Source organism: Onychostoma macrolepis, chromosome 08, assembly GCF_012432095.1.
Source record: "Onychostoma macrolepis isolate SWU-2019 chromosome 08, ASM1243209v1, whole genome shotgun sequence".
Classification (NCBI taxonomy): domain Eukaryota; kingdom Metazoa; phylum Chordata; class Actinopteri; order Cypriniformes; family Cyprinidae; genus Onychostoma; species Onychostoma macrolepis.
In genome coordinates, this window is record NC_081162.1 from 28,789,186 (window position 1) to 28,815,765 (window position 26,580).

General features: G+C 35.9%; 2 protein-coding genes across 3 annotated transcripts in view; both read right to left on the bottom strand.

The window, feature by feature from the left end:
* LOC131545636 (protein-lysine 6-oxidase-like) overlaps window positions 1-5,877 on the bottom strand; it is a 7,102-nt gene extending 1,225 nt beyond the window's left edge. Inside the window, exons 1-6 of one of the 2 annotated variants that reach the window (XM_058784649.1) lie at window positions 5,382-5,424; window positions 4,947-5,055; window positions 2,871-3,002; window positions 1,443-1,599; window positions 294-389; window positions 107-222 (exon numbers count right to left, since the gene is read on the bottom strand). In XM_058784649.1, coding sequence (XP_058640632.1) covers window positions 107-222; window positions 294-389; window positions 1,443-1,599; window positions 2,871-3,002; window positions 4,947-5,055; window positions 5,382-5,424 — 653 coding nt within the window. Of the gene's footprint in view, window positions 1-102; window positions 223-293; window positions 390-1,442; window positions 1,600-2,870; window positions 3,003-4,946; window positions 5,056-5,381; window positions 5,425-5,464 lie in introns of those variants that run through there. The other variant, XM_058784650.1, reaches the window with a different exon arrangement.
* An 11,873-nt stretch (window positions 5,878-17,750) lies between these two features.
* On the bottom strand, window positions 17,751-26,126 carry prr16 (proline rich 16). The gene is made up of 3 exons (XM_058784648.1): window positions 25,798-26,126; window positions 21,018-21,614; window positions 17,751-18,098 (listed from the first exon to the last, which is right to left on the bottom strand). The coding sequence occupies exons 1-2, from the start codon at window positions 25,933-25,935 to the stop codon at window positions 21,072-21,074; spliced, it is 681 nt and encodes a 226-aa protein (XP_058640631.1). The 5' UTR covers window positions 25,936-26,126; the 3' UTR covers window positions 17,751-18,098; window positions 21,018-21,071.
* Between the last annotated feature and the right edge of the window lie 454 nt (window positions 26,127-26,580).

The window sequence follows — 26,580 nt, forward strand, 5'->3', positions numbered from 1 at the left end:
GATATTTATACTAGAAAACAAGACACAAACACTATGTAAGAGAGTCATTTTTTGCAGCGCACAAGGTGGTTTCTTTCAGGTAGGATGAAGAAAGCGTGTGACTTACGACGTCATGCTGCAGCCGGACACATGCGCGTAGTTTCCGGTGTAGTGGACGTCGCAGCGAACTACGTTATTGCTGAAGTCCGACTCTGACACCTGGAAGCCTGGGTTTACTGTAACCTGCAATAAAGCACATCAGATCCTTGAGAAGATCCTCAAAGCAACAGCAGCTCATGAGGAGGCTTTCTGACCTTCAGCGTGTAGCGTCCCGGCTGGACGTCTGTGATATCGATCCACTGACAGTCGATGTCTGCGCTGTAGGTGTCATAACATCCGGGACTCAAACCCTGCGATCAGTGTTGGGGAGTAACTGGTTACATGTCACGGAATTACGTCATTTAATTACAATATGTGACCCTGCAGCACAGAAGCAGTCATAAGCAGCACAGATATATTTGTAGCAATAGCCAACAATACATTGTATGGATCAAAATTATACATTTTTCTTTTATGCCAAAAATCATCAGGATATTAAGAACATGTTCCATGAAGATATTTAGTAAATTTCCTACCGTAAATATATCAAAACTTCATTTTTGATTAGTAATATGCATTGCTAAGAACTTCATTTGAACAACTTTAAAGGTGATTTTCTCAATATTTAGATTTTTTTGCACCCTCAGATTCCAGATTTACAAATAGTTGTATCTCAGACAAATATTGTCCAACAAACCATACATCAATGGAAAGATTATTTATTCAGATTACAGATGATGTATAAATCTCAATTTCACAAAATTGACCCGTATGACTGGTTTTGTGCTCCAGACTCACAAATAAGGTTACACGTTATTTTAAGGTGTCCCTGTTACAGTGTAATTTTACATTTAAGTACTGAGTAATATTAATTAACTACATGCACTTACTATATGGTTAGGGTTTGGATTAGGGTTACTTGCATGTAATTATGCATAATACTGTAATAGTAAGTAGATGTGTAACAAAGACACCTTAAAATAAAGGGTAACACCCTGTGTGAGTGTGTGAGTGTGTGTTTGTGTGAGTGTGTGAGTGTGTGAGTGTGTGTTTGTGAGTGTGAGTGTGTGTTTGTGTGAGTGTGTGAGTGTGTGTGAGTGTGTGTGTGTGTGAGTGTGTGTGTGAGTGTGTGTTTGTGTGAGTGTGTGTTTGTGTGAGTGTGTGTGAGTGTGTGAGGTGTGAGTGTGTGAGTGTGTGTTTGTGTGAGTGTGTGAGTGTGTGAGTGTGTGTTTGTGTGAGTGTGTGTGTGAGTGTGTGTTTGTGTGAGTGTGTGAGTGTGTGTTTGTGTGAGTGTGAGTGTGTGAGTGTGTGTTTGTGTGAGTGTGTGAGTGTGTGAGTGTGTGAAGCGCTGGGTAATTACACACCTGCGTGTGCGACGTGCAAGCGTAGCGGCGGTAGTATCCGGGGTCGCAGGACGTGTCCTCCAGACAGAAACTGGCTTTATGACCCTCGGCGACGCGCTGCTGTGAGCTCGAGTCCAGCAGGTCGTAATGACAGAACTCACTCATGCTGTGATAGTGACTGATCACAACAAAACATCATCAGCAGCACACACCCACAATCACATTCCCTGCTAAACATTATCAGTTATGCATATGCACTGCAAAAAACATTCTCTTACTCAGTGTTTCTGTCTTGTTTTCTAGTATAAATATCTAAACATTCTTGAATCGAGATGCATTTACTGTACAAGTACAAGTACAAGTGAAATGAGTTAAGATATTATGTCTTGTTTTCTGTAAAAAATATTAAAATGTTGTTAGTTTTCGCTTAAAACAAGCAAAAATATCTGCCAATGGGGCAAGAAAAATAATCTTGTTTAGCCTTTGAATTAAGATTAATTTTTTTACCCCATCTTAAATCATTTCACTTGTACAGTAAATGCATCTTGTTTCAAGAATGTTTAGATATTTATACTAGAAAACAAGACAGAAACACTGAGTAAGAGAATAGTTTTTTGCAGTGTGCTTTTGTTCCACTGTAACCTGATGTTTTGTGTTCATAACATCTTTTGCCCTTCAAAAGTTTTGGTTCATTATTGTTTCTGAAAGAGTTTATTATTAAGAGTTAAGTGAGTTTATTGTTAATTGAGTTAGAGAGTTTATTGTTTATTAATAGTTTCTGTCTCTTCTGCTCACCAAAGCTGCATTTATTCAATCAAAAATACAGTAAAAATAGTTAAATATTATTAGAATTCCATCAAAGTCAGCAATCATTTAGCTGTGTAAAATTTTATTTGTGTTTCTGAAAGAAGTCTCTTCTGCTCAAGGCTGCATTTTTTTTTTACAAAAACACAGTAAAAATGTTTAAATATTATTACAATGTAAATCAGCTGTTTTCTATGTGAATATGTGTTTAACTGTAATATATTTCTGTGATGCGCAGCTGTATTTTCAGCATCATTACTGCAGTCTTCAGTGTCACATGATCTTCAGAAATCATTCTAATATGCTGATTTACTGCTCAACAAACATTTCTGATTATTATCAATGTTGAAAACAGTTGTGCTGCACAATATTATTTTTCAGAATTCACAGATGAATAGAAAGTTCAAAAGAACAGTATTTATTTTTGTAACATTATAAATGTCTTTACTGTCACTTTTGATCAATTTAATGCATTCTTGATGAATAATGCATGCATTTCTTTTTACACACACACTTCTGAACAGTATAGTGCACGTTCAAATATTTTACTTTGCATCACAATATAAATAATTAATTGTACATAAAGCAGCATCATTAGCAGTTATTCTATCAAAGGCAGTGACGTGTATGTGTATTTCTCCTCACTTGTGACAGCTGTGCCATTCCCAGGCGTATCTCGGTTTGCTGGGCAGAAAGTCTGCGGTTCCTTGATTCTTCACGCGCTGTGGGAACCTCAGCAGGACCCTGGTGTCGTAATCTTGTGCGTTTGCAGCCGAACTGAGGAACACAGCAGGACATTTCATTGAAGTCTCAACAGCCTCAGCAGAGAAACCTCTTCTCAAGAAACAGTTCGGGCTCTGCACAAGTTACTGAGCGACTCTAGGCTCTTGGCAGATTATGATGTTTGATTATAGGTTCTTCAGATCAGTGTTATGTCAGGTTCTTTAAAGCACCAGAGCACTGATGCTTCTCTAAAGAGCTAGAGCGTTTCTCCTGTGACTTCAGACTGTGCTTCTACTTCACATCTTCAACATCAGCTAACAGAGAAAACGTTTTTTTCAATACACTGTAAAAAGTGATAAGTTGACTTAACTTAAAAAAATTGAGGAAACCCGTTGCCTTAAAATGATTGAGTAAATAATTTTTTTTTTTTTTTAAAGTTAAGTGAACTTGACAATTCACTTAACTTATTTTTTTAATTATAATTTACTTAAAAATTTTAAGGCAACGGGTTTCCTCAATTTTTTTAAGTTAAGTCAACTTATCACTTTCGTTGGGACAAAACATTCTTTTCGTAACATTATTAATACTTGATATACTTTCTTGAAAGGTTGAGAGGAAATGTTCTTAGAACAGTGTTCTCAAACGTCCTCATGATGTTATTTGTATGTTCTCAGAAGTATTTTCAATAACTTTCTTCAGTATTAACAACAGAACATTTTCATAACATTACACAATGAAGTGTTTAACATTCACATAACAAGGAAAAAACATTCTTTAAATACAAAAAAATGGGTGTTTTAGTTGAGAAAACATTCAAATGTAAGTGTTTTCATAACATTTTTAGAATCATGTTTCACTAATGTTCACATAACCATTACAATTTTTTTTATTTAAAAACTGACTTTTAAAAACATTGAGAAATTATGTTTTCTTAATGTTTTAAAAAAATTATAGAATGGAATGTCACTCTAATGTTCACATAACCAAGAAATAATGTTCTTTAAATATAAAAAGCTGAAGTTTTAGACGTTTAAAGAACAATTACATTTAACATTGTTACATATCGTTACAATATTGTAACATTTTCCAAATACAGAATAGAATGTTTCTCTAACATTAACATAAACAAGAAAAAACTTTAAGTATAAAAATGGGTGTTTTAGATGTTGAGAGAACATTCAGATTCAGAACCTTTTTTTTAAATTATGGAATATAATGTGTAACGTTCACATAACCAAGAGGAAACCCTCTTTAGATGTAAAAAAAAAAAAAAAAGGAAAAAAAAGGATGTTTTACATGTAACATTACATTGTAACATTGACTGAGAACATTCTAATGTAACGTTTTCAGAACATCTTCAGAATGACAGAATGGAATGTTTGTCTAATGTTTGCATAACCAAGAAAAAATGTTCTTTAAATATAACAAATTGGTGTTTTAGACATTTAGAGAACAATTACATTTAACATTGTTATAACATTCAAAATACAGAATAGAATGTTTCTCTAACATTTACATAAACAAGAATAAACTTTAAATATAAAAAATGGGGTGTTTTAAATGTTGAGAAAACATTCAGACAACATTTTCAAAATTTTAAAATATAATGTTCCAGCAACGTTCACATAACCGAGAAACAACGTTCTTAAAGGGATAGTTCACCCAAAAATGAAAATTGTGTCATCGTTTACTCTCCCTCAAGTAGATCCAAACCTGTATGAATGTCTTTGTTCTGCTGAACACAGAGGAAGATATTTTGTAACCAGGCTGTTTTGACGCATCATTGACTTCCATAGTAGGGAAACAAAATACTATGGAAGTCAATGGTGCCCCAGAACTGCTCTGTTTCCCACATTCTTCAGAATATCTTCCTCTGTGTTCAGCAGAACAAAGACATTCATACAGGTTTGGATCTACTTGAGGGAGAGTAAACGATGACACAATTTTCATTTTTGGGTGAACTATCCCTTTAATGCATCATAAGAAGGTGAGCTGCACCTGGCCAAGCAGTTCTCCTCCGCGGCGCACCTGAGGTTGTACATGGGCACTCTCTGGACATACGTGGACACCTGGATCATGTATGGATCCACCACCAGATCCGGGAGACCTGTGCACATGAAAGAGAGAGTAGTGCTTCCTTACAATCATCAGTTATGTATTTAACCTCAGAACGATCTGAAAGTAAAAAGAGGTGCTAAAGTCTGGTTTAGTGCTGGCTGTGCTTTAAAATGAAGTTATTAGAATCTTAATTGAAGTGATGAAGGACAGTAATCAGTGTTGAGTTCTAAACCTGCCTGCTTTAATTGTTTCAAAATGATTATCAGTTGAAAACATTTGTTAGAAATTTAGAAAAGTGATCAAATGTAATCAGTTACATTAATAAAGTAATTGAAATAGTTACACTAGCCTACTTATTAGATTTTAAACTGTAACCTGTTACAGCCTTCCCAGCACTGTTCATCATCATCATCATCATCTCAGAGACTGCAGATCTCCAAACACACGCTTCTTCTCACCGTTCTGGAAGTATGTGGTTCCGTATCCGTGATGCCTCTGCGTGCTTCTCTGTCTGGGTCTGTAGTACGAGTCGTAGTAGTTGTAGTATGGGTTATAGGGACTGTTCCTGACGGACTTGTAGGGATCGTAGGGGTCATCGGACACCATCCCGTCACTGGAGTTCGCGCTGGTGTTCCTCCGGTCTGTGGTGGCGGTCACCGGCACCGGCGCAGGCGCTGCTCGGGTCGCCGCTCTGCGTCCCGGTGGCACGTACCGAGACCCGGGGCTCACCAGCTGATACGAGCGCCCGTTATTCGTCCATCGCATCCGCGCTCTCGGTCCCGGCTGAAGCTGAGAGAACACCGTCAGAACGCGAGCAGAAACGCACAGAAACAGCAGAACGACACCGACACCGAACCCGGACCGCGCCATAATCCGCGTAAACGCGCCGCGAGCTCCTGGAGCGCCGTTTGAGAATGCGGTGCAGATGAGGAGGATGATGAAGATGAGGAGGAGCTGCTGCACGTGCACGAGTTTTACAGTTTCTGGATCAGTTTCAGAGTTACACAAGTGACTCTTAAAACCGCATGATGTGTGTGACCCTGGACCACAAAACCGGTCAGACTGCATCATCTGAAGCTGAGTAAATGCGCTTTTCATTGATGTATGGTTTGTTAGGATCGGACTGAGATGCAACTATTAGAAAATCTGGATCTGAGGGTGCAAAAAAATCGAGATAAAGCAGATTTGCTTTATTCAACATCAAGAAGATCAGGTCCTTTCTTTCAGAACATGCTTCACAACTCCTGGTTCGGGCTCTCGTTCTGTCCAGACTGGAGTATTGTGATGCTCTCTTGGCAGGTCTTCAGTCAGTTCCATCAAACCTTTACAATTAATCCTAAACTAACTGAGACTCGTCACAGCACTTGTGTATCATCGCTCTTCTCTTCTGATTGCTTCTATTGTCCTCATTTGTAAGTCACTTTGATAAAAGCGTCTGCTAAATGACTAAATATAAATGTAAATATAATTTTTTTTTTTTTAAATGTTGCTGATGCAGCCAAGTAGAAACTATGGTCTTGATGTTGACATAATTTTTATCATTTATTTTCACACATATTATCAATATTTCGTAAGAAATAGACTTATATTTCAGTCATTTTGCAGTTCAGGTTTTTTTCTCTGAATTGTGAGCTATAAAAAAGTTGTGACCTCTTTTGTTGTTTTTATTTTTTTTAAAAAACAGAATTGCAAGGAGAAAAAAAAAAAAATCTGGATTGCGTGATAAAAACATTGCAACTATCCAGAAATGGGCTTCCATATAGAAAAAGTAATGCTGTAGTATTTTTGCAGAAAAAACTCATTTCCATAAGAGTCATTCAGCTCATTGTGCTAAAATATTCAGTAATACTGATTTGACATACACTCTAAAAAAATGGTGCTATATAGCACTAAAAGTGGTTCTTGGCTCGTCATCATACACTGAAACAAACAATAAGTAAATTTACTTAATTTTTATTTGGCAAGTTTTTGCACAAATAAATTTTAAGTAAAATGAAAGTACTGAATTAAGTAAAATCTACTTTGCTAAGTTAGGTAAAATTAGCAAAGGAAATTAGTAAAATTAACATGGCCAGTTAGAGTTTGATGAGTAATTTTTACTGGATTATTTTATGTTAAATCTGCAATACTTAAGCATTTTTCACTCAGTCATGGCTTCTAAAATTTACTCAAACGATGTAGTACTGGGAAACAGTACTGACCCAATCAGATAGTCAATAGTCATTTTGAGTAGAAAATCAACTCCAGATGTCACAAAACAGTAAGTTACTAAACCTAACAACAAAAGCAACCATAAAACAGTGTAAATATAACTAAAAAACAGTGACAAATTTAACCTTTTTAATTTTTCATGCCCCAATGCATGATGGGAAAAACGGGATCATAACTTTGATATTTACTTAAAGAATCCTTGTAAACATGACAAACAGTTCCAAGTAAAATATGCTTATAAGTTCAAACTTTAATTTCTACAAGCTTAAATTGAGTACTAATATAGAATTTACTTTAATTTTTTAATTCTTGCCTGAACTAAATTATTTAATGTAGAAATTACATTTGTTTTTATGTAGTGTTTACTTCACCAAAAAATCATATTTATCAGTGTAGGGGAACCACTTTTGGTGCTGTACAGCACCATATCTTTAAAGGTGCTATACAGAACCTTTGTCAAATGGTGCTATATGTAGAACCATAAGAGGTGCCATATTGCATTGTATTTCTTCAACAAAAATGGTGCTAAACAGCACCAACAGTGGTTCTTTGGCTCGTAAAGAACCTTTAAAGGGACTTAAAGGGACTCAAAGGGACTTTGTATGGCAGTGGTGCTATATAGCACCTTAATCACCCCAGAGAACCACTGAAGAACCGCTGAAGAACCACACAGGAGCTTAATAGGTTCTGTATATGGTAGCGGTGCTATAAAGCCCCTCAGTCATGCCAAAGAACTGGTGAAGAACCACTGAAGAACCACTGAAGCACCAAGATTTGGTGCTATACAGCACCAAAAGTGGTTCCCCTATGATTATGAGCCAAGAACCACTTTTAATGCTGTATAGCACCATTTTTTAACAGTGTATAAAGTGCCTGTTGTTGGGCTTCTGTTTTTAATCAAAGGAGAAAAAGCAGTGAAATTGTAGTAGTAAAATCCTACGACTGGTATTTTAGAACAGAATGTGATGTGTGTTTGTCAGCTTCTCGCTGTCTTAAATGAATTTGTGGAATTCTGGGTTTGGCCGCTGGATTTGAGTCTGATGTTCTTGTGCTGACAGAAGTTTCTTGTCCTCAACAACACAGAAAGAAACACAACAGCAGCAGTGAAACTGGAGCGATTCAGATTAATGTGTGTCCATCTGTGATGAGGCCGTGTGAGGATGACCTCTGCTCATTAAACTCAAATAAAACACTCGTCTCAAGCCACATGTGGCCTCAGAGCTCGTTTAACATCAGTTACGCTCACATCAGCATCTGCGTGACACGCCGTTGATCACGTGATTCCACATACAGTACAGACCTCTTAAAGTCTGACTAACTTGCAGATAACAAAGGGCTAATCAGATCAAATTAGACCAATCTGTTGATTTGCAGCTAGTTTAAAGTAGTTCTGACCAGTCTTGAAAAAAAGTGACTTGTAAGACTAGTCTACGCAGTTTATGCAGTCAATCATTTGTTTTCATGAGTTCAGTTCAGTCCATTAATTATTTCATACAGGACAAGTTTATATAACTACGGAAGCTTAAAGCTTGTTTCTGCCACAGAACAAAAAAATACAAAAGTAATTGTGACTGTTTATCTTGCAACGCAATCAGAATTTTATTCAGAAAAAAGTAAGAATTGTGAGATAAAAAGTTGCAATTACCTTTTTTATTTTCTATTCTGTGGCACCCCCCCCCCAAAAAAAAACACTGCAAAAAATGATTCTCTTACTTCGTGTTTTTGTCTTGTTTTCTAGAATAAATATCTTTTAAAAATATGTAATCAAGATGAATTTACTGTACAAGTAAAATGATTTAAGATATTATGTCTTGTTTTCTGTAAAAAATAAATAAATAAAAAATTCCCTTAAAACAAGCAAAAATATCTGCCAATGAGGCAAGAAAAATGATCTTGTTTAGCCTTTGAATTAAGATGATTTTTCTTACCCAATTGGCAGATATTTTTGCTTGTTTTAAGCAAAAACTAACAAAATTTTGATTATTTTTTAGAAAACAAGACTTAATATCTTAAATAATTTTACTTGTACAGTAAATGCATCTTGCTTCAAGAATGTTTAGATATTTATTCTAGAAAACAAGACACAAACACTGAGTAAGAGAATCATGTTTTGCAGTGCAGAATTGCAAGATACAGTAAATTCACAATTCTGAGAAAAAAGTAAGAATTCCTGCTTTTTTTTCCTCAGAATTGTGAATTTATATCTTACAATTCTGACTTTCTTCCCATAACTGCAAGAACAAAAAATAAAAAATTGCAATTACCAGTTTTATTTATTTATTTTTTACAAATTTCCATATAACAGCACATGATTCAGCTTTTGCATAAAATGCATTAATGGCCAATAATACAGCTTAATGTGAAATGATCAAGAACATGCAGAAACGCCCTGAGAAAGACTGCAGTGAACAGTGTGACAACATGCCCCGCTCTCACGTGGCACGGCATCATGGGAGACGAGACCTGAAACAGAAGTGCAAAGCATTTAAACTCCAGCGTCTGTCTCAGAATCCGCAAACGTGAACATGAAATCACCTCAAAAACATCACCAATGCTGTTTATTTCCAAAACCTGTCCATGTGATTCTCTGAACCTTCTTGTTTCTTTGCTGTCATATTTCTCTCGTTTGCCGTTTGCTGTTGCAGCATCATGAAAAAGCTGTCAAGAGAACGAGAGAGGGATACATTTAAAGTCACAATCTCTTCCACAGCTTTCAGTGTTAAAGACCTTCAGTGACTCGACTGATGTGAGCGAATCTTTCAGAGAGATGAACGTGCCATTCACAATAGTGACCGCAAAACAGGTTTTCATTCATAAAGCTCCAAAAACCGTACTGACTGATGTTTTAGTGCATTTCCTGCAAATATGGAATAAATAAAAGGTCTCAATTAAATATGTGCAGTGTCACATGATTAGGACTGCATCAAAGCTCCGAAACAAAAGGCTGTTAATAAAGATATGACACAGATTTTCAGTACATGTTATCTTTAAGGCGTCTAGTATTAATATATGAATTCACATATCTTCAGTTTTGTTGAGTGTGGTCACAGAAGGAGTAAACATGCTGATGGTCTCAATAGTGACCGCTGGATAACAGTGAGTTTAGGTTTACATATAAATCCAGTCGCAGTTGTTGCACTAAAATGTTGCAACGACAAAATATTGCACTGAATTAAAAGTTCAAATGTTACAAATAAGTTACAATATTGATGTAATACTGGTAGCACTAATGTAACAATTTGATCATATGTGTTACAATAAAGTAACAATTCTGAAATATGTTGGTTGTATTGTTTTGTCTTTTATCTTGGCTAAGAAGTGTTGTACCAGGGTTTTTATGCATAATAATAAACCATAATATAAGATATATAACAATTTCGATGACTGCAGAAATATGTTTATTCAGTATAAACATTAGTATGACTGACCATAAAACACAATTTTTCACACACTTTTCTCAAATCATTTGGATATTTTCATGTCTGGGGAAAATTTGGGATTAAACGGGTTAAATACCAGATTTCTTTCATTCAACTCAACTCAACTCAACTCAACACGCTGGATCAGTGAAAGCCGAGAATCTCCTGAACGAGACAGTTTTTAAACGCGGTGTAAAGATCAAAGTCAAGGCGCTGTAGCGAGGTGAATATAACGGCCTGCAGGTCGGCGTCTCAATGAGCTGCAGATGTGTGGCATTGATCTGAAGACTTTAATCTGCATTCTAATGAGGCGGCGCTCCGCGGGGAGACGGCTGCTGCTCACACACAGGACATATAAAAACATGGAAAATCAGCGCTCCCCATCCCATCAGCCACTGTAAAACACCAGCGGGACGTTCTGCTCGCTCAACACACGGAGAGCTGCTGACAGCAAACCTCCACAGCCAACACGCTCACAACTTTCACTAACGGTTCAAAAATCCAGCATACTGTTATACTGTCTTCTTCTGAGACTAAAATTTCTGATTGTATCTCCTCTTAGGGCTTCAATGCCACACGCACCAAATTTGGCAGAGACCCGGGCCTTGATCTGTAGTTTGTTGCTGCAACTTTTCTAACTGATCAGACTTACAGTTATTGTATAATAACCAAAAATCAAAAACCTCTCATAGACTTACATTGGCTCAACAAAAATGCCCAATTTCAGTCCACTAGAGGGAGCCACAGGATGAGAAATCTTTCAACTCCACTCTTTTACTTTCAATTTAAATCAGTCAAATTGACAAATAAATGCATACATTTCCTTTATGCTGCCGAGTAGATCCCTGCGTGGAACTGTAATCTTAATCAAACCTCGCTCCCTCAGCTCGTGTTGGACGCAGGGTTGCCGAGTCCATGTTTTTGCCATGGAATTAGGCTACTTTTAAAATGCTGCCGTGGGTTGATTTTCCCCCGTGGGTTAAAAGTCTGAAATATTGCATGAATTACATTTGACTGAAATGCTTGTATTGAAATATTTAGCATTCTACCTGTGATAAAACTGTGCTAAATGTTGAGTTTTGTGAAGGAGGGCCTCTGGTAGGAAGCCTTTAAGCTGTGTTTATGATCAATGTGCATAACAGTGACTGTAAAATATGTATTTCAGGTATGGAAATGACTTAGGGTTAGGGTTAGGGTCATCTTAATTCAATGACTAAACAAGATAATTTTTCTTGCCTCATTGGCAGATATTTTTGCTTGTTTTAAACAAAAACTAACAATATTTATTTATTAAATTTTTTTTTTACAGAAAACAAGACATAATATCTTAAATCATTTTACTTGTACAGTAAATGCATCTTGATTCAGGAATGTGTAGATATTTATACTAGAAAACAAGACACAAACACTGAGTAAGAGAATCATTTTTTGCAGTGATTACAAGAAAACTAGACATTTCAACATTTCGAAACGGTTTTCGTAACATAAATGTGTTCGCAGTGGTTTGACGCGCTTCAGTTCTGCAGCATGAGGAGGATGAACGATGATTACGTGATACTGAGTTCATCTTCGGGTCCAGCAGCATCAGATCTGCAGGCCGTGGTGTTTGTTGATGCTCGGTTCATGAGCAGATCTCAGCTGCTGATTTTATGGCTCTCCATGCGACGTGGCAGTGAACGTGAGCTAGAGAGCGTTTGCTGATTGAACACAACGAGAGTCTCTGTTGCACAATTCATAAATACGTTGAGATCTCAGATATGGCAGAAGCTCATTCCAGCGGTCGCAGCAGCTCCATGATCACTGTAATTTGGACGCAGTGAGAACAAAGACAGGTTTGGCTTCGAGACGGCTGCTTTTACGAAGTCACACGGGCCGTAAATCAACACGTGAAGGATAAACATCACACTCTTGAGAAACTCAAGAGCCAGGGTCACGGGCAAATAAAGCTTACTGACTTGACATAATGAAAATATAGTAAAATATTGTATTCCGATAACAGCAGCAGGCTGAAGTAGAACAGATTTTATTTCTAACTAATGCAGTGCTGTGACTCATTCACACACAGCCAATCAGAAATGAGTTCATTTGCATAGAAGATTTAAAGAGACAGCAGCAAAAATAAAGGCCTGTTTAGTGGAGCGAAAACTGGATGTGAAACACTTACGAAACAAAAACTAACACACTTCAAAAAATGATTTTCTTACTTAGTGTTTTTGTCTTGTTTTCTAGTATAAATATCTAAAAAATCTTGAATCAAGATGCATTTACTGTACAAGTAAAATGACTTAAGATATTATGTCTTGTTTTCTGTAAAAAAAAAAAAAATACAAATGTTGTCAGTTTTTCCTTAAAACAAGCAAAAATATCTGCCGATGGGGCAAGAAAAATAATCTTGTTCAGTCTTTGAATTAAGATTTTTTAGCAGATGGCAGATATTTTTGCTTGTTTTAAGCAAAAAGTAACAAAATTTAGATTTTTTTTAATTTTATTTATTTTAAGAAAACAAGACTTAATATCTTAAATCTAGAAAAAAAGACAAAAACACTGAGTGCATTAGTGGATCTCAGGGGAAAAATACAGTCATGGTAATAAAAATAAAATAAAGCGAGCCTTCAAATCAGTGTTTCTCAAGCAGATCCTCAAGATGACTTTAATAATAATTTCAAATAATTTAAAACAAAGCAAATCAAACCACAAACAAACAAACAAACATAAAAAATCAAGATATTTCTTATTTTCACTCAAAAAAGGTGTGAGATAAAATTGTCACAATTTCCAAAAACAAACAGAATTGCGAGACGTAAACTCAGAATTCAGAGAAAAGCAGATTTGCAAAATGAAATCTCAGAATTGTGAGTTTATAACTCAAAATTATACGTAATTTCACTGATTTATAAGAACAAAAAAGTTGAAAAGTTGCAATTACCTTTTTACTTTTTTAGGCTTCCATATATAACAGCATGTGATTCAGCTGTTGCGGAAAACTCATTAATGGCCTACAATACAGTCTGAATCAAAAGATAGCGTTATTTACAGTGCGACAAAATGCCCCATATTAGAGCTTTACGAGGGTTACTAATCGAGAACAAACCCATCCTGAGAAACACTGCAGTGAACTGTGTGACAACATGCCCCGCCCTCCTGCTCTCAGCAGCACGGCATCATGGGACGAGAGACCTGAAACAGAAGTGCAAAAAGCATTGTTATAATCAAAAGACACGAGCCTTTAAATCAGCCTCGAGATGAGACAAATCAAACAAACTATTTCAAAGATGTTCCTCAACAACTGTTTTTTGTCTTTCAAGAACCACAGGAGAATGATTCCTTTTAAAAGCGTAGTTTCTAGATTTGGAAGAGACATGGAAATGAATTAAATCTTTAATATAATGACATGGGCATTTTTAAAACAAATACACATTTGATAGTTTCTAGTAAAAATTATATATGTGATGCTGGAGCACAAAACCAGTCTTTAGTGTCAATTTATTTTTCTGAAAAGCTGAATAAATAATCTTTCCATTGATGTATGGTTTGTTGGACAATATTTGTCTGAGATACAACTATTTGAAAATCTGGAATCTGAGGGTGCAAAAAAATCTAAATATTGAGAAAATCTCCTTTAAAGTTGTTCAAATGAAGATCTTAGCAATGCATATTACTAATCAAAAATGAAGTTTTGATATATTTATGGTAGGAAATTTACAAAATATCTTCATGGAACATGATCTTAATATCCTAATGATTTTTGGCATAAAAGAAAAATGGATCATTTTGACTATTGCTACAAATATACAAACTCGATTCCAAAAAAGTTGGGACACTGTACAAATTGTGAATACAAAAGGAATGCAATAATTTACAAATCTCATAAACTTATATTTTATTCACAATAGAATATAGAAACACATATCAAATGTTGAAAGTGAGACATTTTGAAATGTCATGCCAAATATTGGCTCATTTTGGATTTCATGAGAGCTACACATTCCAAAAAAGTTGGGACAGGTAGCAATAAGAGGCCGGAAAAGTTAAATGTACATATAAGGAACAGCTGGAGGACCAATTTGCAACTTATTAGGTCAATTGGCAACATGATTGGGTATAAAAAGAGCCTCTCAGAGTGGCAGTGTCTCTCAGAAGTCACGATGGGAAGAGGATCACCAATTCCCCCAATGCTGCGGAGAGAAATAGTGGAGCAATATCAGAAAGGAGTTTCTCAGAGAAAAACTGCAAAGAGTTTGAAGTTATCATCATCTACAGTGCATAATATCATCCAAAGATTCAGAGAATCTGGAACAATCTCTGTGCGTAAGGGTCAAGGCCGGAAAACCATACTGGATGCCCGTGATCTTTGGGCCCTTAGACGGCACTGCATCACATACAGGAATGCTACTGTAATGGAAATCACAACATGGGCTCAGGAATACTTCCAGAAAACATTGTCGGTGAACACAATCCACCGTGCCATTCGCCGTTGCCAGCTAAAACTCTATAGGTCAAAAAAGAAGCCATATCTAAACATGATCCAGAAGCGCAGGCGTTTTCTCTGGGCCAAGGCTCATTTAAAATGGACTGTGGTCAGACGAATCAAAATTTGAAGTTCTTTTTGGAAAACTGGGACGCCATGTCATCCGGACTAAAGAGGACAAGGACAACCCAAGTTGTTATCAGCGCTCAGTTCAGAAGCCTGCATCTCTGATGGTATGGGGTTGCATGAGTGCATGTGGCATGGGCAGCTTACACATCTGGAAAGGCACCATCAATGCTGAAAGGTATATCCAAGTTCTAGAACAACATATGCTCCCATCCAGACGTCGTCTCTTTCAGAGAAGACCTTGCATTTTCCAACATGACAATGCCAGACCACATACTGCATCAATTACAACATCATGGCTGCATAGAAGAAGGATCCGGGGACTGAAATGGCCAGCCTGCAGTCCAGATCTTTCACCCATAGAAAACATTTGGCGCATCATAAAGAGGAAGATGCGACAAAGAAGACCTAAGACAGCTGAGCAACTAGAAGCCTGTATTAAACAAGAATGGGACAACATTCCTATTCCTAAACTTGAGCAGCTCGTCTCCTCAGTCCCCAGACGTTTGCAGACTGTTATAAAAAGAAGAGGGGATGCCACACAGTGGTAAACATGGCCTTGTCCCAACTTTTGTGAGATGTGTTGATGCCATGAAATTTAGAAATCAACTTATTTTTCCCTTAAAATGATACATTTTCTCAGTTTAAACATTTGATATGTCATCTATGTTGTATTCTGAATAAAATATTGAAATTTGAAACTTCCACATCATTGCATTCTGTTTTTATTCACAATTTGTACAGTGTCCCAACTTTTTTGGAATCGGGTTTGTACCTGTGCTGCTTATGACTGCTTCTGTGCTCCAGGGTCATATATTATATGGAAAAAGCCCATATACGAATGGAAAAGTCATGGTGGCATCAAATATTGTTGTTAAACAAGACTTTAAATGATGGTTTACTAAATATTATGTCGACAGTTTCCCATGAGCCTCATCTGCTTCCACCTGTCACGAGAAACAACATTTACACAGATTATGAAGATCAAAATCTCACCTCTTCAATGTGCATCTGTGGGACGTTCTCAGCCGTTTCTGGTCCAGCAGGTAAAAACTAGTTAACTATGAGGAACTAGTTACGGTACATGCAACAGAACTGTAATCTGTTATGGTTACTGAGAAAAAAGGTAACACTTTATTTTAAGGTGTCCTTGTTACACGTTACATGTACTTACTATTATAATAATAATTAATTATGCATAATTACATTCCTAACCATGTAGTAAGTACATGTAGTTAATTAATATTACTCAGTACTTAAATGTATAATTACACTGTAACAAGGACACCTTAAAATAAAGTGTAACCAGAAAAACTGTGTAGTTAAATTACAGTTACTTATGAAAATGTTAATAATTACAAAGGAGGTTACATCTGAATATTTTCAGATATGATTGATTTCTTTCATGACGGCTCTAAAATATGAGACAGCAATGTTTCAGGAGTTTAGGACACATGCTTATTCCATAACTGTTTTATTTCCGATTTGGGTTTATGTAGATGCTTTATTTTTTAAGATGAACTGTTTTTGCAAGACATCGTTAGATGCCAGTGTCATAACTACGCATTTGATATCAAAAACAGTATCATAGCTATTAAACTATATCTTATGATTTTAAATCTGTATTTAACCTCACAATGATCTCATCTGATTTAGTGCTGGCTGTGCTTTAAAATTAAATTATTATAATCATAACTGTTGAGTTCTAAACCTGCCTGCTTTACATGTTTCAAAATGATTAACAGTTGAAAACATTCATTAGAAATGTATAAAAGTAATCAAATGCACTGCAAAAAAAAAAATATGATTCTCTTACTCAGTGTTTGTGTCTTGTTTTCTAGTATAAATATCTAAACATTCTTGAATCAAGATGCATTTACTGTACAAGTAAAATGATTTAAGATATTAAGTCTTGTTTTCTAAAAAAAATAATCAAAATGTTGTTAGTTTTTAATTAAAACAAGCAAAAATATATCTGTCAATGGGGCAAGAAAAATAATCTTAATTCAAAGGCTAAACAATATTATTTTTCTTGCCCTATTGGCAGATATTTCTGCTTGTTTTAAGCAAAAACTAAAAAATTTGTATTATTATTATTTTTTTTTTTCGCTAACTCATTTCGCTTGTACAGTAAATTCATCTTGTTTCAAGAATGTTTAGATATTTATACTAGAAAACAAGACAAAACACAGAGTAAGAGAATAATTTTTTGCAGTGTGTAATCAGCTACATGACTTTAATAAAGTAATTGAAATAGTTACTCTACTCATTGCATTTTAAATAAGGTAACTTGTGAGTCTGTAGCTTATTACATTTCCAAAGTAACCTTCCGAACAGCTGCAGAAACACAAACACACACACTTTATATTATAAGGTGCTTCATCAGATCAGCTCCAGTTAAACTCTATTAATGAGCGCAGGTCTCCCCCTGCTGTCCGCTTTCATCATTTATTCTCTACTCAAACTCATCTGTGGTTTATAATAAAGACATGTGCAGATGCAGATGACTTCATGTTTTTAATCAGTACATAAATACATTTTCCATCGTATACTGTGTGACATCTTTAAAATCATCTTAGAAAATATCAAAAATATGCTTCTTGTATTTGAAGGTTTTCTTTACAAAAACATAGAAGGTCCTTTACAAACGTCTGATTCTCTGGCAGCGTTGGACTGGGTTTCTCTGATGCGGTGGACTGTTAGTAGTTTTTGGTTTCTCTTCTTTAAAGGGTGATGTGATCAGATGCTCTGGCTCGTTCCCCTGCGGAGCCGCTGTGAAGAACACCGATGTGATTTCCATTAGAACCCCTCCGGGTGTTTCAGCTGAAGCTCGCGTGATGAGATGAAGATGATGGGCGTATGAGAGACCTGCAGGGAACGGAGCAGAAGGTCCAGCATCAGCATCAGCATCACAGACAGAAGAAGATGAAATGAGATGCTGCTGTGTAGGAGACGCTCATGAGAATATTCATTTCTGTCCTCCTACAGATCTGCAGATGAACATCTCTGAAAACACATGCCAAATTTGTTTCATAACAGCGTCTCATGTCCTTCCTGAAACTATCAGAGAACATCACGTCTGTCCTTCTCTTCATAATGTCCTTGAATCTTTCATCTGTATTAGACCAGTGTTGCTCATTCACGCGGCAAAAAATCATGTTTCTAGTATAAATATCTAAACATTCTTGAATCAAGATGCATTTACTGTACAAGTAAAATGATTTAAGATATTATGTCTTGTTTTCTGTAAAAAAATAAATAAATTAAAATGTTGTTAGTTTTTGGTTAAAACAAGCAAATATCTGCCAATAGGGCAAGAAAAATAATCTTATTTTTTTCAGAAAACAAGACATAATATCTCAAATCATTTCACTTGTACAGTAAATGCATCTTGATTCAAGAATGTTTAGATATTTATACTAGAAAACAAGACACAAACACTAAGGAAGAAAATCATTTTTTCCAGTATACTATCATAGCTTTTGAATTAGAATTGATTTTGTTTTCATTTAAATTTTACTTAACATTTTAGTAATTTTGTCGTATTTTTATTTTGTATTAGTTTTTATTTCTATATATAGTTTTAGTTATTTTAGTATTTTAACTCAAACTAAAATAAAAATGAGGGATAGCACCTTGGAAACTAGCTGAAATAAAAAGTATATTTAATTTCAGTATTTTTTTATTTTAAGTAATTAATTGTTTTAAATAGTTTTAATTTTTACTGTTTTTTCATTTTGTTGCCTTGGAAACTTGCTGAAATAAAATGTATATTTTAAATATTTTTATTTGAAGTAATGAAAAAAGTGTCACTCATATCATAGCTTTTGAATTAGAATTTATTTTCATATTTTGTTTTCATTTTAATTTTATATAATATTTTAGTCATTTTTTTATTTTGTATTAGTTTTTTATTTGCATATATAATTTTAGTTATTTTAGTATTTTAACTCACACTAAAATAAAAATGATGGATAGCGCCTTGGAAACTTGCTGAAATAAAAAGTGTGTTTACTTTCAATATATATTTTTTTCATTTTAAGTAATTATTTTTTAAAATATTTTTACTTTTTTCATTTTGTTGGGAAACTAGCTGAAATAAAATGTATAATATTTTAAATATTTTTATTCGAAGTAATGCATTTTTTATTTTTTTTTATTTTTTTACTGTTTTTATTGTATTGTCTGTGAAACTAACTGAAATAAAACTTATACTTTATTTTAGTAAATGTTTTTATTTCAAGTAATTTTTATTATTATTATTACTTTAGTTACAGTTTTAGTTGCTGATAATAACCCTGTATTAGAAATCTGCTGCTGTCAAACACTGATCAATGCTGGAGTCATTGAATTAATTGCTTCTTCTAGCGTATCTTCATGGTCTCTAAATGAACGGCCCTCAATGATCTCTGATGTTTTCATCTCACTGCTGAAACAATACAGATATTAAAGGACCCTTTTCACATTTTCAGTTTCCAGAAGTCATCATAGTTGGGTAAACCTCTGTAAAAGTGAACGGAGACTACAACAAAGATATTGTCTTGCATTTTCATTTGATGAAATCCATAACAGTATTTCTAAGACTTTATAAAAGAGGAAAATATGTTCAGATATAGTCAGAGGAGAGACAGATGGCAAATTACTCACACAGCAGCGTTAACTAGTTTACTCTAATTCTATTCAAGTGTCAGAAACAACAAAGTATAGTGTTAGAAACCCATAATCTTTTTAAAAACTTAGATTTATGATGTTAATAACTGAGGAAAAGCATCACAGTCTGTGAAAAGCGTCCATTGAGAATAAGGTGAGAAATGTGTGTAATATTGAGAGGATCGAGTCACATGATCACCCTCCAAAGCTCTCATCTCACAGCAACAGCTGGATTTTGATGATGCTTTTAACAACCTGAACCTGCTCAATGAGACGTTTTTAACTAAAATCCAAGTCCATATTAATCCATAATAACGCTTCCTCCAGTGATAAAGTGTTCTGGTGTGAATCAGGAGAGAGATCTGCACAGATCAAAACAGCTCTAAACAATTATGTGGCTGGATGTTGATGAGAGAGACGACAGCAGATGCACTTTTTCACTGGAGGAAGAGTTATTATGGATTATGGACTCTATGGTATTTTAGTTAAAAATGTCTTAATGCTGGATTTGTTTCAGCTTTTGTCTTCTCCAGATGTTAACTGATGGACTGGAGTGGTGTGGATGATTGTGATGTTTTTATCAGACTCTCATTCTGACGGCACCCATTCACTGCAGAGCATCCATTGCTGAGACACTGATGCAGAGACACATTTCTACAAACCTGATGAAGAAACACACTCATCCTGATCTCTGATAGACCTGAGGGTGAACACATTTCTGGCTGAACTATTCCTTTAATGATGAAGGAAGGCATGATATATGTGTCCCTGCAGCACAGAAGCAGTCATAAGCAGCACAGCTATATTTGTAGCAATAGCCAACAATACATTATATGGCTCAAAATTATCCATTTCTCTTTTATGCTAAAAATCATGTTCCATGAAGATATTTTGTAAATTTCCTACCGTAAATACATCAAAACTTCATTTTTGATTAGTAATATGCATTGCTAAGAACTTCAAAGGTGATTTTCTCAGTATTTAGATTTTTTTGCACCTTCAGATTCCAGATTTCTGCCAAATATTGTCGGATCCTAACAAACCATACATCAATGGAAAGCTATTTATTCAGCTTTTATTGACCCTTATGACTGGTTTTGTGGTCACAGATGGCTGTTGCCTCCTGAAAGCTCTTACCGTTCTAATCGAAAAGGAAACTCTAAAGAGGAGTTGGTTCAGCCTCGGTCTGCGTCAAACGGTGGTGCTGGTGGACTTGCGTAGAATGGTCTTGTGTGGTTTCTGCGAGGGGAAAGCGAGGCCGCCGTTCTCGGCGAGCGCTGGGGTCGAGCTCTGATGGACAGGACTGTGTTTGGCGTCGATCAGCTCGGTGTGTAAGTGCAGATCTGCGCTGTGGGAGTCACAGTCCGGGCAGTAGCCGTGGTACTGCACCTTCTCGCTGAAGCGCACTCGCTCTCTCGTGGTCTGAGGACAGCGGCTCTCGCCGAGGCTCTTCGGCCGGCGACACAGAGAGTCTCCGTTCTGCATCAGCGTGACGTCCTCGGCTCTGGACGCAGTGCTCCGGGGCGGAGGGAGCGGCGGCGTGGGTCTCTTCAGGACGGTGAGGACGGCTGTGGGTCTGAAGAGCGTCTCCTCGGGGTAGATCTTGACGCTGGAGGCCGTGGTGGTGGTGGTGGTGCTGCTGGAGCTGCTGTTGAGCGTGTCTGTCTTGGAGCTGTCCGTCAGATCCTCCTCCAGACGGAGATCAGACGTCAGGCAGTCGATCTCCTCAACCACCTGAGAAGCGCAGCGAGAGTCCGACGTGAGACGAGATCAACATGCACAAGAAACCACAGCGGTGGCCAAAATGATCAGAACACACAGCTAAAATATGGGTTTAAGTCAGTTATTTGTATCTTTTGCTGTAGTGTGTCAGAAGGAAGGGAGGTTTCTTGAAGCGTCTTGAGACACAGTTCTTCTGGATTTAGTCTCAGTTACAATTGATGGCAAAATGAATGTTTGGAAATGTAAACTGATATTTCCTTCTGACACACTCCAGCAGAAGATAGAAATAACTGACTTAAAACCATGTTTAGCTGCAGATAATACTAGTGCTCTAATCGTTTTGGCCACCAACTGCGATATAACTGTATGCATTTTATGTAGTGGCCGACCTATATATTGTCAAGGTCAATATATCGGCCGATATTTGACATTTTTCAAATATCGGTATCGGCCGATAAGTTTTTCTGTTTGGCCGATGTGTTCGAGGTGGAACTTTTATTTTGACGGCACTGAGAAGCAGTTTGCTGCCACAGTTTAACAGTTCTTTCTAATACGGATAGAAGTCGATCTAATAATCAGATAGAATGTTAAACAAAGGAATTGAAAGGTAGGCTATACAAAAAAGTATTATAACGATTGCTTTTATATTATTAGTAATAGAAAGGCAAACATAATACTTTCTCGATTACTGTACCATCAGCATTCAGCAAATACACATTTATATCAGATCTTTGAATGTCTAATGAACATTTCATTTCACGATCCAGCTGTGAGATCTTATAAAGTGTGTGTGTGTATATTGCATGATCGGTCGGTGCGTGCGAATAGAATGAAGACAGGAGGAGAGTTCAGCTTCACGGGAGACATGATCGACAAACTTTAAACTCATGATTTCAAACTATGCTGCGCTTGATCTATTTGCGCATATTCATGTCATTTTCACTGTGTGCTGTACGTAAAATGAGTGTTACCTTCACATGATTTGAAAAAATAATTATTCCCAATGCACACAAACTTCCCAGATTGCTGAGAGCCTTGATGGTTACAGTATTTACTTCCTTTTTATTTATGTATTTTTTAAAATATCTTTTTATTTGTGAAAAATACTGTAATGGCATTACAGAATCAAGTAGTTGTCATCTAAAGTACAAGTATGCTTATTTTACACATTTATCACACATTTCAAATATCTTAAATATTAATTAGAATAAATACATTTTTTTATAATCGGTCACTCTGCTCTCTAAGATATCGGTCAAAAAACCAATATCGGTCGACCAGTAGTTTTATGATCTCGTGTTCTGATGTTCATTGTTTCATGGCAGCTTTACAGAAAACTATGATGTTAATGTTTATAATACCTTAATATCTTCATAATATAGTTAATAATATAGTGCGATAATATAGTTACATTTTGCGGTGATATAAACAATAATGCAGATGAGATTTGCGATATATCACTTTACGAGAGTGTGCTGTATGTACCAAACTAACAAAATGTTCTAAGAACGTTTTTCTAACGTTCCCATTATGTTATTTCTGAACGTTCAAATATGCATTTTTAAAAATGTTTTTATAAAAGTTTTTTCTTGGTTATATGAACGTTAAGGGAACATTTCGCTTTAATAATTTTGCAATCATTATGGGAATGTTACAGTTTAATATTCTTTGAATGTTCTGAAACAAGTAGCAACATTTAAAAAAAATCCAACTAAACATTTCAGAAAGAAAACGTTCCATGAACTGTGTACAAGTAACGTTTTTGTGCTAACATTTTGAGAACATTATTAAAAACCAGATAACTTTGAACAAACGTTCTGTTAACGTTGCTGGTTCATAACTGTCATGAGGAAGCATTATTATGGATTATGGACTCGTATTTTAGATGAAAACATCTTTAGTCTTCTCCAGATGTTAACTGATGGACTGGAGTGGTGTGGATTATTGTGATGTTTTTATCATTCTGACGGCACCCATTCACTGCAGAGCATCCATTGCTGAGACAGAAACCAGACGCTCTAGAGACACGATTCATTATATAACTGCAATATCAAATCGATATCTGAAGGATTAGTCATGAATGACCTCTGATGTTCAGCATAAAGAGCACATGAATTCATTTTATCCAAACTGACTTAAAAAACAGAAAACGAGCGACTCATCCACTGCTGCCATAATTAATTTATACAGACGCTGAACAATTCATGTGTACGTGTTTCCATAAATACTGTAGCATCATCATGAACAGATACTGTACGTAATGAACAGCTGCAAACATTTCAGACTCAATCATGATTCTGAACAAACAGAGAAAAACAACCTCAGGATCACCACATAACAAATTCATAACTCCAGTCTACAGCTACTATAAATATATGCAGTTTCCCAGCTAACAAATTAAACATTATTTCTGAATTTTGTTTCTTGGTTATGCAAACATTAAGGTTTATCGTTTTGCAGTCATTATAGAACGTTACTTTTGAATGTTCTCTGAACGTTCTGAAACAAGTAGCAACATTTAGAATATGTTAGAACGATGTAACGTTTCTGTGCGATGCATTTTAAGAACAATATTCAAGACCAACTTTGAACAAATGTTCTATTAATGTTACTGGTGAGAACAACTGTTCATAACGTTAAGAGAACCTTGCCAGAACATTCTGAGAACGTTCCCTGTTAGCTAGGTTTTACCCACATACCCAGCTAACAGGGAACGTTCTCAGAACATTTTGGAAAGAGTTATGAACCAGTAATGTTACTTAATAATGAAGTTACTTACTAATAATGTTCTCAAAACATTAGCATAGAAATGTTATTGATACATTGTTTGCAGAACGTTTATTTTCCTTAAACAGTTTAGTTGGATGTTTGCATAATGTTTTTTTTAAATGTTACTTGTTTCAGAACGTTCAGAGAACATTCAAAAGTAACGTTCCCATAATGTTTGGAAATGCTCAAATGTAAGACAGCACACGTACGTCTGCAAGATGTCTGTTAAAGATCTCTTGATCTGGAAAGCGTCTGCTGTGTACAAACATCTGACAGACGTCTTTGAAATGTCAGTTTTACATACAAACTAATCATAAACATCTTAAAGACATCTAATAAAGGTCTATTTGACATCTGATAGGAGACGTCCTGTAGACGTACTGCAGATGAGCAAACACTCTAAAAATACGTCTTGCAGATGTAAATGCATACGTCAAATAGACGTCTCCGAGATGCTATTAACGTTCGTATAACCAAGAAAACATTCCGAAATAACGTTTTTATAACTTAATGCACTGCAAAAAATGATTCTCTTACTCTGTGTTTCTGTCTTGTTTTCTAGAATAAATATCTAAACATTCTTGAATCAAGATGAATTTACTGTACAAGTGAAATGACTTACGATATTAAGTCTTGTTTTCTGTAAAAAAATAAATACAAATGTTGTTAGTTTTTGCTTAAAACAAGCAAAAATATGTCAATGGGGCAAGAAAAATGATCTTGCTTAGCCTTTGAATTAAGATTATTTTACTTACACCATCAGCAGATATTTCTGCTTGTTTTAAGCAAAAACTAACAAAATTGTGATTGTTTTTTTTTTAGAAAACAAGACTTAATATCTTAAGTCATTTTACTTGTACAGTAAATGCATCTTGATTCAAGAATGTTTAGATATTTATACTAGAAAACAAGACAGAAAAATGTTTGCGGTGTGGGAACGTTAGTAAAATGTTCTTGGAACATATTTGTTAGTTTGGTACATACAGTACACTCTCGTAAAGTGATATATACTATTGCAAATCTCACCTGATTATGTCATTGCAAAATGTAACTATATGAATGCAATGGACATATATTATAAACATTAACATGGTTTTCTGTAGAGCTGCTTTGAAACAATGTTTCCTGACTCACGTGCGGAACAAATGACTTGTTTCAGGGCATAAATGTTTAATATGAGACATAAGAGCAGACTGAGAATGCTGCTGATCTAGTTAATATCTGAATACTGGATGAATGAGTGACAGCTGTCAATCACGAGCGTCAGAAAAGAGTCGAATCTTTGAATCTGACTCACGCGAGTGAAGCCCAGAGGTCTGTGATGATGATGTCGAGTACATGTCATGTTTTCACGAGGCCTCGATGGACCTCACCTTCATCATCATCATCATCATCATCCTCAGCGCTTATAACGCCCGGCACGCACCTCTTTGAGTTCCTTCGCCACATCCTTCAGGTCTCCCAAGATGTTCTCGAGATCCTCCACGATGCACCTGATCTGTCGTTTGACCCGAACTTTATTGACGCCTCCGTCCTCCGCCGCCGCCGCCGCGCTAACGGACATCCTCCGAAGCGGAGCGCGTCACGGCTGTGCGGCGCGTCTGCTCGTGAAGATCACGCATGTTGACGCTCGCATGTTGTCCTCGGACGCAGAAGAATCTCGAGCTGCGCGACGCGTCCACACGCGCATGCGCGCTGCCTACACAAACACTGAAGCTCGAGACCTCATGAATCCTGAACGATACACAAAACTTCCCAGAAATCATCAGTTCATGAGCAGAGCTGGTTACGTAATCAGATTCCAAAAATTAAGAACAAATTACATTTTAAAACAGCTACTCGTAATCAGACCACAGTGACTTTTTATGCATATTAATTACACAATCATAATTCATTGATTCTCCCTAATTCCTCTTTTTCATCTTTTAAGTTTTCCTACTGCTTATTTAAAGTCTTCCAGTTTTGTCATCTGATCCTCTTTCACCTAATATATTTTTATTTGAAGTACCCCTGAGATTTTAAAGTAAGTATTATAATTATGAAGTATCGCATTTGCATGTCAGGTTGGTCATGCAGGTAAACAAATAAAATATAGCATTTTTTTTTCAGTAGCCTAAGTGTTTATGCATTTTTAAATTATTTGTTTTAATTGAACATTTTTATGATTTAATTAATTATTAGCTTTTCAATAAACTCCCTTCATTTCCTT

Excerpts from the sequence above, each read along its gene's own strand:
- prr16 (XM_058784648.1), bottom strand. The coding sequence starts at position 25,935 with ATGTCCGTTAGCGCGGCGGCGGCGGCGGAGGACGGAGGCGTCAATAAA. Across the intron at positions 21,615-25,797 it reads TGGCGAAGGAACTCAAAGAG|GTGGTTGAGGAGATCGACTG; the intron begins GTGCGTGCCGGG and ends TGCGCTTCTCAG.